Here is an 18013-nt window from a genome sequence, read left to right as displayed (position 1 = left end):
ACTCTTGCAACCCTTGCTTGGGGTGTCTCCCATTGATTTAATAATTCTACCCTCAGCCTTTAGAATATTTATGCTCTTGTCCTGCACGTGTGGATGGCCAAAATGGATTTGATGTTTTTTAAGGGAAATACCCATCATGTCCCCCATGTTTTGGCCTTGTGACCATACAAATACAATATGTATTGTATTATTTAGCTTTTATTTTTGAGTATTTTGTTATTTTTGACATTTTTTTTTTTTGGTTTAATTATTTATTTATTTATTTTTGCATAGGAAAAAATACAAATCTACTAGCAACCCAATTGACTCAATCCACTTGCTACCCATTTAAGATAACTCATTTTTTTATCCAAACCCAATAAGCCCGACCCAAACTGTTTGCTAGGTCTACATAGTATAGCTAGATAGGCCCTTTTTTTAAGAAAAATTATCTTATCCACCCATCCTATAGAGCAGGCCTCAGGCCTCTCACAAGCATGTGAGTCCCATGCATGCTGAATTCTCCATGGAATTGTCAATTGTTGGGATGTTATAGACGCAGTTGATTAAGGTGGCAGGTGCCGAAAACTTTGGTCAATTTAGACCAATTAGATTTCCTCCAAAAAAAAAAAAAAAAGACCAATTGCCTCCGTAATTTTTGATACAAAATTGTTTCAAAGATTCTTTGCAAATCCCTTAAGGCCTTTGAGGAAAGGATAACTTCCCAATTTCAATTTGCTTTAATTTTTGATAGGTTATCATCCGCCCTGACAATGCCGGCAAGACCATCACAAGCTCGGCTTCCTTCGAAGTTGTAAAGTCACTTGACTCCTAGATGAGTGGTGGCTCTTCTTTGTTCAACGGAGAGAGAAAGAGAGAGGAATAAAACACAAAAAAAGTTTTACAAACGCTACAGTGATTTAGCTTTCGCAAATTTTCAACTAGTAATGGCTAACTGGGCGTGAGCTTTTTTGGGGCATTTTAGGTACAATACTATCTATTTTAGAGAAAATTCCATTTTAGCCTACCAGGTGTGAATACACTTATATGCCATGTCCAGACTTCAAATGAATGGTATAAAGTCTTGCATATGTTGTTTCAAGCTATAAAAGGATTAGATACATAAAAGTTTAAGAATAAAAAAATAACTGTAAAAATGCTTGCTTGTCTATGGTTATGGATAAGAACCACTCTACATTATCTTGTCTTGAACCTCTCTACAAACCCAAAAATGCTTGTTGGATTAGATGGATACACTCTTGTCTTGAACTTTTTCTGTAGTATATTAGAGTTAACAAGATATCCAACAAATACCTCTTATTTTCGCTAAACTGAAAAGCTGGGAACCGATGCTTTCCGAAGAACAAGCACAGCTTCATTACTGGCAGCTTTTTTTGCGGCAAGTTCCTCTAGACGTTTCCATGCAGCCTCACGTCTTGCTTTGACCTCATCTTCCTTCAATTCATTTTCCTGAAACTCTTGTAAGCATTCCTGAAACAGCTCAGGATCAAGATCATAGAAAATCTTGCGGACATTTATGGTCAGACCATGCACAGCCTGATTCCAATGATTTCTAGCATTTCTCTCCAATGCAGGAAAGATAATGGGCAGTATGACCTCACAATTTTGTTTGATTAAGTTCTCAATGTGATCATTGTTCCACAAGAAAAAAGCTCTCTCTGCCACCTAAGGAAAGAAGAATCAACAGCATTATGTGAGATTAATGTATCAAGGACTGGAATGGAAGGACGTTATGCTCTCATAAAAGCAAAATGAGAAGAAAGTATCAATGTGCTCTATCCATTTCTGTAGAGGATATTCCAGCCAAAAAAATACGTGTACAGTCAGCTAAAGCTCATTACAGAACAAAAACAAAAACAAAAATTAAAAAAGTAAGGAGGGGGGGGGGGGGTTGGGGGTTGGCTAACGACTGATGTCAAGTATATGTAATTTAATTCCACCTAGTTTTGTGTAGACTTAAAAACAAATGCATCATCAATGCATATGTTGTTCAGAGAAAATTTCAAGTTGAGAATCCATTAGGTTCAGGTAGCAGATCCTGCAATTAGCATAGGAAGCCTCCTTAACTGCTCAGGCAATATGGTTAAAATAGAGAACCCCACAACCACACTTTTCTTGAGTAACTTCAAGTTGATAGAAAAGTTGTATTACTGAAGTTCTGGGATGCTAATTTTCAGGACATAAGATAGGGAAAGAGCTTTTTTCCATATTATGTAAGATTTTTAATTATGTATCTGATGGATAGAAATAGCCATTTTTGTATCCTGAACTGAGATTGTGGAAAGACGGTAAAAATCTGTTTCAATCAATCATAACTTAAGCAACATTATAGAACTTGTTACAACTTTAACAGCATTATAAAATCACCGACATTTCAGAATATTATAACATGGGACAGTTTGATAAAAACATGCTAAGGCACTGAGCTCACCTACGAAATAAGTATGTAACAACCAATGCTGAGGTATTGATTAGGAGGTAAAGCCTTGATTGCCAGGCAAAGGATATAGTAAGCTTGAACAGCACTAAATGAAAAGGTGAACACTACTTTCTGTTCACTAGGCACATTAACAAATATACTTCTTTTACTAATGTACAAAATCTTACAAGTATTAAAATCCATTACAAATATATCATGGTTGCTTAACATCAACACATTCCTACATAAGCCAAACTGAAATATCCAATTAAAATCCAAATTTTCTCTGGGTTTGTCACTAGGTGCTCCGAACATCACTCTACAATACAAACTCCAATTAACTTCCAGATGTGTAGACTAGATTACCTAACAGTTGTTATTACAGAACAAAACTTAGGTGCACATAGACATATGGCACCAAATCTGTAGAAGGGAACTAGTTCAATCATGCGTCAATGAAATTTAAAAAAAAAAAATAGTAATAATATTTCATTCAGTAAAATTAGTTAAAAAAAGAATAAATCAATTAAAAAAATAACAGAGAAATTACTTTGGATAGAATAAATGGCAGAAAAGGACCAAATTCGACTAATTTGTTGAGGATCCATAACTGACCTAAAAAATATTTGGACTAAGGCTTGGTGGTCGTTTTTGTTGTTGTGGTGGTGGTGGTAAGTTATACATGTACCCACGACCTCACTCTTTATCTTGCTCTTGCAAGAGGAGGAGATGCCATTTAACTACTCCATTGGACAAAAATCTATTGCACGTGTGGGGATCCAAAGCTTATAATGCAGGGAGACTAGGAGCAGGTGAAGATAAAGAAAGAGAACCATAACAAATATATTGACCATCTATTGGCTTAACTAAATCAACAGTCAACAGAGCAAGATACCATATTAACTCATATCTGTATTTTTTTCTGTTCATTTTTTGGTGAGACACTGCTTTATTTTATTGAGTTATACACACATCCAGTGAGTCTTGAACCCACAATCTCATTCTTCACCCTTGCACTTACAAAGGGAGAAGGTGACATTTGCGTTAAAGCCAACATTGTGGTAACCATTTCATACCGGCTGGTACATGTGGTATTTGCCATACCAGTGCCCTGGTACAAGTACACCCCCTTGTTTCAACTTACCTCAAATATCAGAAAACATTCCAGATTGTTCTGGCCAACACAAGCCATTCCGAGTAAAAAATACATTTCAGGCTTTTCAGCCTGGAATATACTTTTAATTTTTTATAAATAAAAAATATAATATACAATTTCTTTTCTCGCTTCAAATCAAGACCTATTCTATGGTATGGATAAAAATCACAAAAGAAACAGTATTGATTGGCTTAGTAATTACTAAAAGAAAATATTAGTCTAGTAAAAATTTATTTTGTACGAGTTCATACAACTAAAATTGTTTGTTTTATATTGGAATGCAAATAACTATTATATACATACATATATATATATATAGCAGTAATCTTGAAACAGTACCCTGGGACCAACAGCACCAAAATATTTCGTTTCTTCGGTAAATCAGAAACAGTCATCACTATGATATTCACAACTTTGGTTAGAGCTCGTTGGCACTTTCTAGCAATACTATTTACATATCCACTCTTTTCAGTCCGGATCCTCCATTTGCATCAACATTAATCTCTCATAAAAACTGAACATACTTGAGTTTTCCAGACAGAAAATTCTAGTAGTATAATAAATAAGAAGGTAAGATACACCAAAAGTAAACAACAAACTGCAGGTAGTCAGGAACTAAAGTGTATTGGACTTGATCAGCTTATCAGCACTCAACGGTGAATAACCCATACGAAGAGAATTGCAGTATTCCTAATTGTCTCCAATAATTCACACATGGGAACATAACAATAGTGATCACAGTGTAGGAAATGGCGGAAACATGGAAAGAACAATTTGAATGAATGATACTTCCAAACTTACTTTAAAGCAGAGATGAAGAAAAAGACATAACAGAAAATTAGGGATGATCCAGAATAAAAGGTAGAATGGAATAAATTGCACTTTCAATATAAAGCAGAGAATGCATCTAGGTAAAAATTAAATAAGCGCTGAACATGGATATCTGTCATGTTGCAAATATCAATCATGTTCCAAAAAAGAAAGTGAAGTTTGCATAGATATAAATGAATAAAAGCAAAGTGGGATAAACTTGCTACCTGAAAGTGTGAACTGCTCAGACAACGAGCAATCTGGTGAAACAAGGGAACCATACAACGCTGAAATTCTGAAGGTTGAGTTGCTTCTAAGACTTCTTCCAACTCACTTAGGAACATGACTTCCTTTGAACTATTTGTGATTGGCCAGTACTTTAATAAACCCCTTATGACAGTATCAGCAAGCTTGCAATCTTTCTCTACAAATTGCATAATGCAGTAAGATAACTGCTGATGGTACATTGGCAAGCATTTTGGTTTGTGCAGGGGAATCAGTGCCCGAATTAGGAACAATTTATGCTCTTCTTTCAGTGGCAGAGCAAACCCATTAATAACACTGCCTAAAATTTCTAGAAGCTCAGCTATCCCATTATGCTTCTCAGTCTCAAAAACGAAAATATAAAATATGTTGTTGGTAGCTTTCCTGATAAAAGGACGATGAACCATAAATTTTCCATAGATGCGGTGCAAAATCGTTTTCAAGTATTCTCTTTCTCTAGGATCTTCAGAGTCAAATAGATCCAGCAACTTCAGAATAAAGGAATGATCAATGTACCTTTTGGCCAATTTTGCATCCAGCTCAGGCGATGCAACAAACCTTAAGAAAAACTCGTACACAATTTGCAAATGAGGCCATGCAGGATCCATGGAAGGCTCCTCTTCTTCTACATCAAAAGCTTCTATGACTTTGTTCTCACGTGGTTGAGGATTGAAAGTTCTAAATAAATTTGCAGATACCATTGTTATGACTTCTTGCATCACAGTTTCAGTATATTTGCCATTCACTGAAGTCACATAATCCACAAGCTCTAACAATGTGTTTCGCTTGATTTCCTTTTCCTTGATATACTTTGTTGGGTCAGTGAAGTCAAATATGACACAGCACATGTTAAGCTTTTTTATAAATAAGCTCTGCTTCTCAGAGCTTGGAACATCCCTGAATCCAGGCAATGCTTCATAAAAAGAAGCCACTGGAATCCCATTCGGCTTTGGGTTTGCACCTCGAGCAAACTTTTTATCATAATATGGTCCAATATCCGAAGCATAATTAAGGGCCACATGAGATGTAATAGAATTTCCAGACTTGCTTGTCCCTAAATCACTGCTTGTAGAACTGGTAGAAGAATTCAAAAATGTTGTATGGCTTCCACCATGTTCACGATTATCGGCATTCTTAGATGGCTTTCTAGGAAGCTTACTAAGTATCTGCTTCAACATAGTTCACATAAATAAAAATAAAACGCCACCCTCCAAAAAACCAGAATACTTATTTACCAAAACCTTCACAAACCCTGTCCAACAATAATGCCACACCAGAAAACCCAGAACAAAAAGGGGGGGCAAAACCCCCTTCTCATCTGAAAGTAAAAAACCAAAAAACTTTATATCTCAGTCTCAAAAACCCAACATAAAAACCCACATGAAGCTTTATGCCCTCATTAAAAACCTACAAAATCCCTCACTTTCATCAAAACCCACCACCCATTTTTTAAAAAAAAAAAAAAAAATCGAACTTTTATACTATACTCAAAAAAACCCAGATGCCCAAAGCCACTATAAACCAAAAAAAAATCCCCAACCAACTTTCCACAATCAATTCACAAACCCCTTTTTTTCTTGTCTGTGTTTCCCACTTAAAAAGCAAGGAAAATACACAACATGCACCCCATTTCCTTTTCCCTAAACCTATCAGAATATGATTATTCAGCAAGAAAATGAATCAAATGAAAGACTAATGATTATGAACGATGAAAAAAACAAAAAATAAAAAATAAAAGCAAGAAAGGGCATAGAGAGAGTTCCAATAAAGAGAAACCCAGATGAAGAAACGTGAGAAGTGATAACAGAACTTGAAAAGAAAGACTTTTTGTTTTGAGTTTTGATATCACTTACAGTTTACAGCCAGAGAAAAGGCTTGAGTTTGGTCTAGTTGTTGTTTGCTGACTTTAGAAAAGTGTTTTTTTTTTCCCTATAAGTGTTTCCGTGTGTCCGTTATTTATAATTTACTTTTCTTGAATTCCAGTCAACCTTTGCTTTTCTACTTACTTCTTCTGGGCTGATTTTGAGTTGAGACTTCAAATTCGAGACAAAACAAAACGGGCAGTGAAAACCCAATGCCAGCTGAGTCTGTCCAGTAATTACTAATTAGTAATTACATACCAAAGTGTGATATGAGATGCACTTGCCAAAACAAAAAGAAGTAATTAAGGAAAGGGTTTTAGTAACGAATGGCTTTAGGATATATGTCAAGAAATTTTTTATAAGAAAGTGAAAAAAGTGACTAACTTTTTTCGACAATTTTTTCCATTTTTTATAAAAAAAAAATTTTAAAATAAATAATTAATATATGCATGATACATTAACCGAACCCTTGAAGTAAAATCTGTTGATCACATTTGTTGATATCACCTTAAATTGTAAAAGTTATAAAAACAATTTGTAATATCTTTTACTATTTTTCAAACAAAAATTACTGTTAAACTGCTACTAGTGTTTTTTTTGTTTTTTTTCCTGATAGTAATGTGCCAATGTCTACCCAAAAGGAAATTTTTTTTTTTTTTTGCTTTTTAATAATCTTTCCATTTTCTTTCTTGTGTTGGAGAAGTTACCAAGAAGGTAGTCTTTTGCTTTTTGTTCACCCAAAAAAAAAGTCTTTTGCCTTTTTGTTTGGCTGCCTTAAGCATTGTCTCACCATCCTTCTAATTTCTAATTACTCATGAGTCATGACATCTAATATCAAGATAGGGTGAAAAATGATATGCTGCATCCACTATATACATTATGTCTCTCATTTAATGTAAACTTCATTAGTATATAAGACTCGCATACAATGAGAGACACGCTACATATACCTTCTCAAATGAAACGCCCTTTTCAAATAAAGCATACTTCTCGATGCAGCTACTGTAGAAGATACCCCCTCATATTGTAGAGGATCATCATCATCCTGTCCATTTGCTAATGTTAGTGCATACCTAAAACCTAACCCATAAAACAAGGAAACCAAATAGAATGAGAAGGGAATTTCTACCTACAAAGTTTGGTAACAAAATGTGTCCTTATAATTAAAATTATCAACTTATTTATTAGTCTTAAAAACATATAGAGTCCCATTCAGCTTTTTCCATTTTGCCTTGTGTTGGACTTGCCGTGGGGAGTGAGTTAACAAAAAGAGATAAAAGTATTGGATCACAAAGTCTCGCGGTGGAGTGCCAAACTGGGAAATTAAATGTATGCGCTGTCTTCGCCTTCACCAAGGGACTAAGATCAGAATTGAGTGCAGGCCTGCGTTTATTTGACCAAAAAATATGCTTCAAAAATGTCCTAGTCACTAAAATATCTTGTTTTACATATTGTTTGATATTATAATTAATATTATTTGACCGTCAAGATGGGAATTTTATGTGATATTTTTTTAGACCGAGTACAGAACGTGTTTATTGATTATTGTTGACTTTGACAAAAGATAAAAATAAAAATCACAAACAGAAATCAACCAGCACACGCATGCACGTATGAAGGGATCATGGGTTTGTAATTGGAATTAAAATAAATAAATATATCCTCAAAGCCAAAAGATTTTTTTTCAAAGGCACATGTAGCAATAGAATTGTACAATGAATAAACAAAAGCAATCATGATCCTATTCCTGGCGGCATGAGCTTATTGGACCAGCGAAGTTCCGCTTGTTGGCCCATGTTATTGTACTTTTCAAAACATTGTTGTCCTCCAAATACAGCAGATTTTGCAATCTTCATAATATGTCTGAAAACATCAACTTGATACAATGCATGTGACCACAAGGAAAAGAATATTACACAATGCGCATTTGGTAAGTTGGTTGAATGAAACAATAATAGGTTTCTTAATTTTCTTCTGCACTATTGAGTCCTTTTTTTTCTTTTTCCGGGTGAACTGGTATTGTTGGAGGTACTGTAGTCTCTCATTATTCAACTAGGTTGTCCCATGCCCGTATCCCATGTATGTAGCAATGTCGATGAGCTAATGCAAGAATTCAAGACTAAGGCAATGAGTGGAAGACACCATCATAATGACCAGACAATACAACCCAATTTGATAGTCTCTACAATGCAGCATTACATAACCTAAGTCCATGACAGAAGCCTATATTCAAGTGGCTGAAAGCATATTGTGGCAACCAAATGATCAATCTCACTGATTATTCTTTGACAAGCAGCAATGTGAATATTTAGAGATGAAATCATCATGCAGGTCAACCTTGCCAACTTACTACAATCAAAGCAGATAAGTGGGACTGTTCAAAACAATAATGGGATGCCCAAGATGACACATCTGCACCATGGGGTGAACCTTTGTTAATAGCATTGTTCCATTGACACTCCACTAACAAAGTTCATGATGCAATTTGAAACATAATTCTAGCAATAGCTTTCATTTAGCATTCAATGTTTGAATACATAAGTTATATAAGCATTACAGAAACAGTGAAATGTATCATTCTGAGAAGAAGGCTTATCTACAAAACATAAATACAACAAAAATTTTATGGCAATTGAAACTGTAGGATGCTCATCTGTTAATCATTCATCCTACTAGTGCTTGCTAAGATTGATTGCTGCTTTAAATATACAATCGTTACAAGAGCGAGAACAAGATGTGATCATCAAATTGAACATGAAAGTTCAATGATTAAATAGTTGAAAGTAGAAACTATAGTTTCCGCTGACAACAAAATTTCAGGATGCTGAGTGAATTTTATCTCACAGAAGCAGAGAGAGGGGGGGCGAAAACATTACCTAAATTCATTTGCATTACAAACTATATTCGGATTTACTGTCAACAAAAGCTTGAATTGATGGTTCTCTTCCAAGAAAGTCTGAAAGAACTTCAATAGGTTCCTTTGCTCCTCCCGGGCCAAATACCTGCCATATTATTAATATATATAAAAAAAAATTAAAAAAAAATTAAATCGAAATACAAACCAAAAAAAAAGACCTAAACAATTGTAAATTTTAAGCCCAGACAGATTTTAGAGTGAGACAACTGCCAATAAAAGGCAAGAAATGACCCCAAAGGCACACTTCCTGAGGTCCTTAATAACAAATGAATTCAACTGAATGCTTCAAAATACTATATAACCAATGGTTGATTAAGTTACGTAATTTATTCACCTTGTTCCTGAACTGCATGCCAACATATTGGTTCAAAGGATCACCATGAAACTTTGAGGCAAATACATCAGACGCAAAAACCTATTGGCATATGTGAGGCATCAGTAATGATCATTAGATTCAAAGAAATGTGGACAGAAGTCCTTCAAGTTAACCATTTTTGCAATTCTTGGACATAAATTACAGCATTTTTGAGCAAAGTAACTAAAAAGTCAATAATTGTAAAACAATAATAATGATCAATACAATTAGAGAAAATTTGTTGCTCTACAGTAGTTGCACACAACAAGAACTTGTGATAAATAGGAGATCCACACCTCACTCCAAATACGACTGTAACAAGCAGCTTCATAACCAATAGCAGAACGTGGAAAGCATGAAGCTGGATTGGTTCCTTCCAACACTGGCAAACCTAACATCACCTGGAGGAACAAAGGGTTATTACATATCTATGAACACCACTTGATAAAGGAACTAGTGTAATTGTTACTTGCCTTTGGATGAAGATGTTTGAATAACTCAACAACATCAATATTGTCAGCAGAATGTATAATTTGATCAAAAAGGCCTGAGAAGACAAACATTATAAAAGAAATTATCTGCAGATCCTGATCATTCATAATCTGTTCTCCAAAAATGTCCATCTCTCAAGCAGTAAAGCGAAACATTCCTTAGTCTTAATTAAGCAAGTTGAATAATAAGAGAACTTACAATAAAGAATTTCCTGCTTCAATTTAAGTGCAGAAAAGGAATGTCGCCATCTTTTAAGTGATTTACATATATCATCCTTGATGGGCTTTGTGATATCCTACAATTCAGACAAATCATGGTAATTAAATGAAAAAGTTATATAATAGGGCCACTTTTGTATATGTGGAGTGAAGAAGAGGAGGGGGGACCAGATTAACAGGCCAAGCATTTCTTGTAACGAATCAATTGGAAGCATGTATCACCTGATGGAATCCAGATATCAACTTCAGTACAAAGCTCTCATAACACCTAAAATTCCATGATTATTGAAAGGTGAGTTTGTGTTTTATCTAATCAGAACATGGAACAACATGATTTATTACTTACAAGTTTTCTAGAACCTGAGCAGGGATCTCCACAAAGTCAGGATCTATACGCAGCCCAGAAAATCTGGCAAATGATGCACGGTTGCAAATATGTTGGACCTAAAGTTCAAAAAAAGACAGTTAGAAACATCATATCACAGTGGACATTATAATTTATCACATCTGCTATAAAAACAGTTATTTGCCAAGAGAATACATCGAGTGAAAAGACATTGACTGAAGTGGATCTTGTTATTACTTACTAAGTAGTGTGGAAAAACCATTGCATATTAAAAGCTAGGTTCCACACATAAAAGCAACCACACACCCATGGTCTAAAGAACATTATTTTCCACTGTCAAAAATGTTTGGGTCTGTTAGCCACTGAAATGGGGACTCATTCTATTTCTGAAAAGTGTTACATCCTTGAGAGAATGGTTATCTGAAGTATAGAGTAAATCAGTCTGCCATTACTCAGACCTCTTTCTAGAATTCATTACACCAAACAAATACAGTTCATTTTTAATACAATTTCTAATGCTAAAATAGATACAGTGAAGGAGAACGCAAGTTCTGATTGCAGATAAAGTGTAAAATCAAAGAAAACATACCACATGTCCGAATTCATGGAAAAGATTAACCACTTCAGAGAATCGTAACAACCCAGGATGGCCACTGATGTCCTTCTCAAATTGAGAAATAAGTAGTGCCACTGGTACCTAATTGCAGAAACCTAGGTTTAATAATTTACGTTATACAAATTCATTTATTCGGATAACATGAAGGGATGAAGCACAGGAAAACCATAAGCATAAGTGCAATAATTGGAAATTATTTTAATAAAAAAATAGAAAGAACGCCTATGGAAAAGAAAGAGCAGGCTCCACAAAGGGTTCTAATAAGTTCCCCAAGAGACACACAGTAATTCCAAATTGAAGACCTTTGATAGTTCAATTTGTAGACTTATCTTTCTGCCTTGTCATGCATATTTATTTATCATTATTACCCCAAATCTACGTTAAAGCCATGGAACAGACACACATGCTCCCATCTGAATATGCTAAAGTTAATTAAATTGCCTGAGGTTAAAAAGGCAATAAGAAATCATTTGGAAAACAAGGGCATTAGGTATGCACACAGAAAACACATCCAGAATTATACAGTTTCTCTACTTCCACTGAAAAATTTATATATTTCTTTTGTGGAAATATTCATCATTTGATTCCATCTTTCCAAACAGATGCAGTGCATTACATGATAAATACTTGAGAAGTCCAATCCAACACCATAAGACTTGACTTCACATATTATAAAGTTTTTAGTTCCACAAAAGTAAAGCAGAGCCATTAGGGTTATAATAGTCACCTGCCGTGCACCATTTGATGATAATGCACCATTTTGCAGAGCCACCACACAGGTCTGACCATATTTTCCTTCCCTATCCAAGTTACAACATATGGCCATTTCTTTCAAACTCAAACGAACCAGTAATAAATCAAGAGCTGAAAATTAGATTTTAGAAAAACATATTTAAGTAAAACCAACCTTGTGTATATATCTTGGTAGAAATAACCGAAGAGTTCACGAGAACTTAAATCAAAAACTGAAAATACACGAACATCACCATGCCAAACCTCAGCATCCAAAATTTCCTCAAACCTTAAACCTGTATGAAGCAAAGATATAGGGGTGAGTATCACTACTTATTGAAATTGAAATGAATAAGTAAACTGGACAACATAAAATATATAAAGATAAAGGGGTGAGAATATTATAAAGACACTCCAAATCTCATCCAAAGTGAAAATATATAATCACCAAAAAGGTCTTGGAATGTTTTGAAGACCCCAGATAAGACCAAATTGACAGGAAAGTATTGCTTAAGAGCTCCAAAGTCAATATCAAACTTCTGTTCTTCAACTCTCTTTGCATAATATAATAAATCCTCAATTCCAAATGGAACCTCCCCTTCCTCTTTCTTCTGATGAACCATCAGAAAGAAAACCGATCAGACAAGAAACAAACTGTCGCAGAGGAGAACATATTACAAGCACATTCTATTCTTTAAGTATAAATACACGGGGAAAAATAATAACCTTTAAGTCTTTCAACAGATTAAGTTCTTTAGTCGCCAAGTCTGTTAAATTGATGGAGATGTCCTCTAAGAACTCAAATACCTGGAAGAAGATTCACAGAAAGTCAATGCAAGCTTCATCTAAAAAAATATTGAGCAAAAAAGTACACACTACAATGCATTATTTGAATATGGACTCGAGTAAAATTGCACATTATCACTTAAAACCAAGAGCCTTGTAGCTCGATTAGCACCCCCTGGTGTTTTTAACAAAGACATCCAAGGTTCAAATCCCCCTCCCCCATTATTGTAACTATTGAACTGTGAAAAATAAAGAATAATAATAATAAATCTGGCCTTAAGAGTAATATTGTACATTATCACTTTTTAATCAACATTATTTAAACCTTTGATGTTGTCTTTGCCATTCTAAGATCCACGGCATAGTCTGCATAGTTTGAATAGCCAAGTAATCGGGCATATTTATGGCGCAGTTGGACCTGAATCATAAGAAAATAATATCAATGCATAACAGCCAAAAAAATATTAGTAGAAGGCAGAAAGAAAAACTCAAGCCTCAAGCAGAAAATCCTGCTCTCTTATTTAAATTTTTGAAGATATTCCAACAAGAATCCTGTTTAGTAAAACAGTTACCATTGAGCATCAGTAATATGCATACAACACCTGATAGGAATCATCTAATGACATTCAAATACCAAAGCCAATCAGAACTTTGACAATAAGAGATTTCCTAGAGTTGCCAACCAAAAGCTAAACTTGTGGCATGCTATTTAGAAGTTTTCCTCAAAACAACCACAATGTCTTGGTTTTCAAAGAAGCCCATTGTGATTTCTTTTACAATTAATACATTCAATAAACATTCATGGCAAATAATTGAAAAGTCTTGGAAATAAATAATTTTGGTGCTGAAAGACAGGATTAAGTCACAAGTTGATCTACATATGCTCATCTAATAAAATCTACTTGTTGATTGCATTTAACAACAATAAACAAAACATTAGTCCCAAAATTTTGGAGTCCGCTATAAATCCTCAACAAGTTAGTTACGGTCCGCCATATGTATTCTAACTTGTTGATTGCATTTAAGAAACTCGGAAAAAAGTTGTTAAAAAAGGGGCTCGGTTTCAGCTTTATATATCTTATAAACTTACAACTGATCTAATGGATTCATACCAAATTTTCTAAGACGGAAAGATTGACATCTCCGCATCTCTTCCCATATGCCACAGCTACCATCCTCCTTGTCCTTCCTACCTTCACAGGCTCAAAATTGATTTTGTTAACAAAATAAATACGTGTCCCAAACATTCAAAGCAAGAATTAAATATAAAATAATTACAGGCCAAAACAACAAAACATAAAAATGATTTAAGTTTCTTCTCAGAGATATATATATATATATATATATTTATAGGTATGTTTTCTTTCAGATATGATTATTATAATTATGCATTTAACATGGAAATGCATCCAAGATTCAATAACCAAAAAGCACAGTATGCCAGTAAATGCATTTGTTGATTCCATTAACATATGCAGATTGACATATCATAGTAAATTTGGTACCAGCACAGAGCAGAGCACAATTAATGATACCAGAATGTAATACCTTGCAGAGTTCCAGCACTGCAGCAACAAAATTACTTCTCAGGTTGACCTTGAATTTACCATTTTCAGCTTTGTCTAAGCCCTGCCCAGGAAAAAAATCATTTCAGCACACAATACATTACAGTGAAAATACATTGACTTCCTTATAGTGTGAAGAGATTATGCAGTAATGAGCTTTCACACACCCCCTTTATTTGGACATGGTTTGCTTGAGTTAAGGTTTAAATTAAAAATCATATTTCACTGAGAAGAATATCAACAACATTTAAACCATAGGTCAGTCTTGATATGATTGAGCATCGGCAGTACATACCATATTCAATAAATATTTAATATTTAGATCTTTCTTTAAATCTTCAATCTGCCTTTATTTCTGCTGTGGCCATTCTCATATTAAATTATTTAAGAAAATATTTCGTTCAACATCTTCAAGTGGTTAGTTTGCATCAGGCATTGTCCAATATCACATAATTGAACAAATATGCAGGGTCTGATCCCTATCAACTGATCCCTTTCAACACAAGCAGAGGTATGTTTCTTGATAATCTTGACATAGAATTGTAAATTACTTCAGACCATTATTATAAAAGAATTTACTAGTTACAAGCACACACCTAAAAACAAAATTAACACTGCCTGAAATATTATTTGGATAAGGCAAAGGGAAAGGAATCTATTCATTAGTTCCATTACTAAGTAGAAGAAAAGCATATCTGGAATAGTGGAAAATAGATGAGGAAAGAATAAACATATCAAACCTTAAAGAACTCTGGCGGTAACCCAGCTAACTCAGCCTCACTGAAGAGAAGAAAAGTACTTTTATCATTCAGATTTTTTATATATTGCAAGCTTAGCTCATCCATTTGAGTTCTCAAGCGCTGCACTTCTTCTCTCTTGGTTACAGTAAGGTTCAAACCATTCTGCTCAAATTCTCTCATCTGTCACTGATCAGGAAAGAATCAACATCCAGAACTAACTTTTGATGCAGATTATTAAAATCTTTTGACATTTATCAACCAAACATATATATTATGTCCATTCAGATTCAAGATGGTGCTCGTGTTCCATGGATGATATTGAGTAATTATCCATTTCAAGTACCATAAAGCAAGTACTAACTAAACGAGAAGTCCAAACAACTTTTACAAAATCAATACATTTGACCAACAAAAGTAATACACATGTATGGGATCACACGTGCACCAACATAGAATCTGAGCATGCAAATGTGGCTGTGTCCTTACCAGACTCTGAATATAGCATTTAGCTTCAGCGCTCGTCCATTCCCCCCTTGCAGCAACAGCTTTCATGACAAGGTATACATCTTCACGCATGCTGATTAAATTGCATGAAATAGCACAGATTTATTTCCATACTAAAAAAAGTGAGCAAAAAAGTAAAAACCCTTATTTTTTTTCTTTTCAAAAACAATGTAAGGATTAGTGTTAGATGTTGGGCCTTGGTACAACAGCAAATTCTTTCCACCCAAAGAGACGTGCTTTGTGCACTTGAAACAACTTTTTAAGTAAGTTTTAGTCATTAAATTTTTAATTTTCAGATTACACCCAGACCCAATTGGTCTTAAACCATTGACCAGATCCTCCATCCCATTCTTAAGAGGGGAAGTGGAACTACTTGAGCTAGACTGCTAGAGTTCATTTTAGCATAAGTTTAGTATTTTCTCTCACAATCTTCCATTGATATCACATTTCTCAATCAAATGGTTCTGGCGGGTGGTGTCAATTGCCCATTAACGTTCTAGTGGCTAAACGCAAGTCCAAATGTCTCTTCTTTATAAAGATTTCCTACATTATCAAAAAGAATTAAAAATCACATTTCTAATCAGCTTGAGTTAAGTATGTCAAGGTGCAGTCTTTTTTTCGGTTTTCGAGCTAAAGCACCCATAGGATATATATAATATATGGTATTATGGAAATGTCACACAACTTAAAAAGCCTTATCATATTGCACCAATTCGATGAAAATTGAAAAAAAAAAAAACAAATTAATAAACAAAACCTGCACATGAGAGCATGAGCATCTAGTCTCCGCTCAGCTTCAGCACTGGCTTTGCGCACTTCATCTGAAGTGGAAACAAACTTCGGAAACACGCAAGACTGTATCAGCGGAAATTGCTCCGCCTCTAATTCCGCCAGAGGAGAAACAACGTTCACATACGAAACCTGCACTTTTCAAAACCAGCACTACAGTCAAACTTGAAAAACGAGAAATTTCGCAAATCAAAATGTGGAAAACAAGCTTCGAGTTTCTGAATACCTTGTCAAGAGGAACAGAAGCAACTTTATCGTGAACCGCTTTAGAGTTCGCGATGATTCGGTCCGCCAATCGGAGAATCTCCGATGGCGAAAGATTAACACGGACATTCGAGCCCGGAAGATCTGGAACCAAAACGAAAATTTTTAATTAGAGAATCAAACAGTAACAGTATAAAGAAACTAGTGTAGTTTGTGTTTGGTTAGGTGGAAAATTTGAGTGAAAGAAAGAGAGAAAAAAGAGAGGACCTTTTTTCTTTGTCTTTTTCCTGTGAGAGTTGAAGGCTGAGAAAGCGAGGTTGGCGGCGAGAGCGAGAAGAGCAGCGGCTCCGGTGAGAGCTAGTAGGTTTCGTTCTTTGTTGTGCTTTCCTTCACTTTCTTTCATTTTTTTTTTTTTCTGTCTCACCAAACATCAATTTGGGAGGGAAATTTGTGTCTGAATTGAGTGAGAAAGGTCATTGACCCAGTTTTAAGCCAAGGCGGATAATTTATACATTTGAAATTTTTGAACAAATGAAAATTTAAATTAAAAAAAAATATAGGGGCCAGAATGGGGCCTTGATTTAATTTTGTTAATAAATGTAGGAGTAATTTATTTGGTGGGTAAGGTAAGAGTACAACACGACATCCCCGTTTTTGTCACAACACATCATGGCCGGCCCTTGATTGCGCCAGTTGCTTCTAATCTTCGGTTAAAGCATTCGCATTCAATTCTCAAAAAATTTGCGATTCAAAAAATCATTTTATCCCAAAAAAAAATTTTATTTTATCTATTTTAACAACATAATTTACAATATACTCTACATTAAAAGTTTTATTTTTACATTCATCCCATTAAAATAAGGAAAATGCTAGTCGTTAATAATCCATTTAAAGAAAATTTGTATGGAGAATGAAAAAAAAGTAATTAATATTTTAACAGCTTTTTTTTATTTATCATAAAAGTAGTATTTAAACTTTCTTGAAATGGACTATTAATGAGTGTCTTAAAGGTACTCGTTAGCATGACATTTAAAATAAATATAAACAACTTATTAAAATAAAATAAATTAGCCACCACAATCACGCATGTATGTTGTTTTGAGTTTAAACTACAGTGAGCTCAGTATTGGTTGCTAAATTGACTTTTTAGTTAATCTAGCAACCTTATTGTAGATGCTCTTATGAGTTCCAGGATTGGATTTGCGGGTCTATTCCATAATTGTTGTTTTTTATTATCA

The 18013-nt window shown here is 34.5% G+C and overlaps 2 protein-coding genes across 5 annotated transcripts; both read right to left on the bottom strand.

The window, feature by feature from the left end:
• Positions 1 to 977: 977 nt before the first annotated feature.
• Positions 978 to 5857, bottom strand: LOC112015578 (serine/threonine protein phosphatase 2A 57 kDa regulatory subunit B' theta isoform). Its single transcript, XM_024047992.2, has 2 exons — positions 4613 to 5857; positions 978 to 1665 (listed from the first exon to the last, which is right to left on the bottom strand). Exons 1-2 carry the CDS (start codon positions 5825 to 5827, stop codon positions 1306 to 1308), a joined length of 1575 nt encoding a protein of 524 aa, XP_023903760.1. The 5' UTR covers positions 5828 to 5857; the 3' UTR covers positions 978 to 1305.
• Positions 5858 to 6104: 247 nt separating this feature from the next.
• LOC112015579 (probable thimet oligopeptidase) lies at positions 6105 to 17358 on the bottom strand. Of its 4 annotated transcripts, XR_010630491.1 has the most exons (22): positions 17043 to 17358; positions 16798 to 16919; positions 16540 to 16703; positions 15765 to 15855; positions 15279 to 15458; positions 14522 to 14602; positions 14086 to 14166; positions 13299 to 13391; positions 12914 to 12994; positions 12636 to 12798; positions 12363 to 12483; positions 12183 to 12255; positions 11429 to 11536; positions 10840 to 10937; positions 10716 to 10761; positions 10474 to 10570; positions 10257 to 10330; positions 10080 to 10184; positions 9763 to 9843; positions 9388 to 9513; positions 7462 to 7556; positions 6105 to 6736 (listed from the first exon to the last, which is right to left on the bottom strand). XR_010630491.1 is itself a non-coding variant. In XM_024047995.2 (21 exons), the coding sequence occupies exons 1-20, from the start codon at positions 17176 to 17178 to the stop codon at positions 9403 to 9405; spliced, it is 2106 nt and encodes a 701-aa protein (XP_023903763.1). In that variant the 5' UTR covers positions 17179 to 17358; the 3' UTR covers positions 8124 to 8611; positions 9388 to 9402. The 4 variants fall into 4 exon arrangements, 3 of the variants coding, with proteins under 3 accessions (XP_023903763.1, XP_023903762.1, XP_023903761.1); XM_024047995.2 differs by lacking the exons at positions 6105 to 6736; positions 7462 to 7556 and adding an exon at positions 8124 to 8611; XM_024047994.2 differs by lacking the exons at positions 6105 to 6736; positions 7462 to 7556 and adding an exon at positions 8618 to 8923.
• Between the last annotated feature and the right edge of the window lie 655 nt (positions 17359 to 18013).

Source organism: Quercus suber, unplaced genomic scaffold (assembly GCF_002906115.3).
Source record: "Quercus suber isolate HL8 unplaced genomic scaffold, Cork oak 2.0 scaffold_159, whole genome shotgun sequence".
Taxonomy (NCBI): Eukaryota; Viridiplantae; Streptophyta; class Magnoliopsida; order Fagales; family Fagaceae; genus Quercus; species Quercus suber.
The sequence above is the reverse complement of the archived record's forward strand: the minus strand, read 5'-3'. Positions and strand labels throughout refer to the sequence as shown.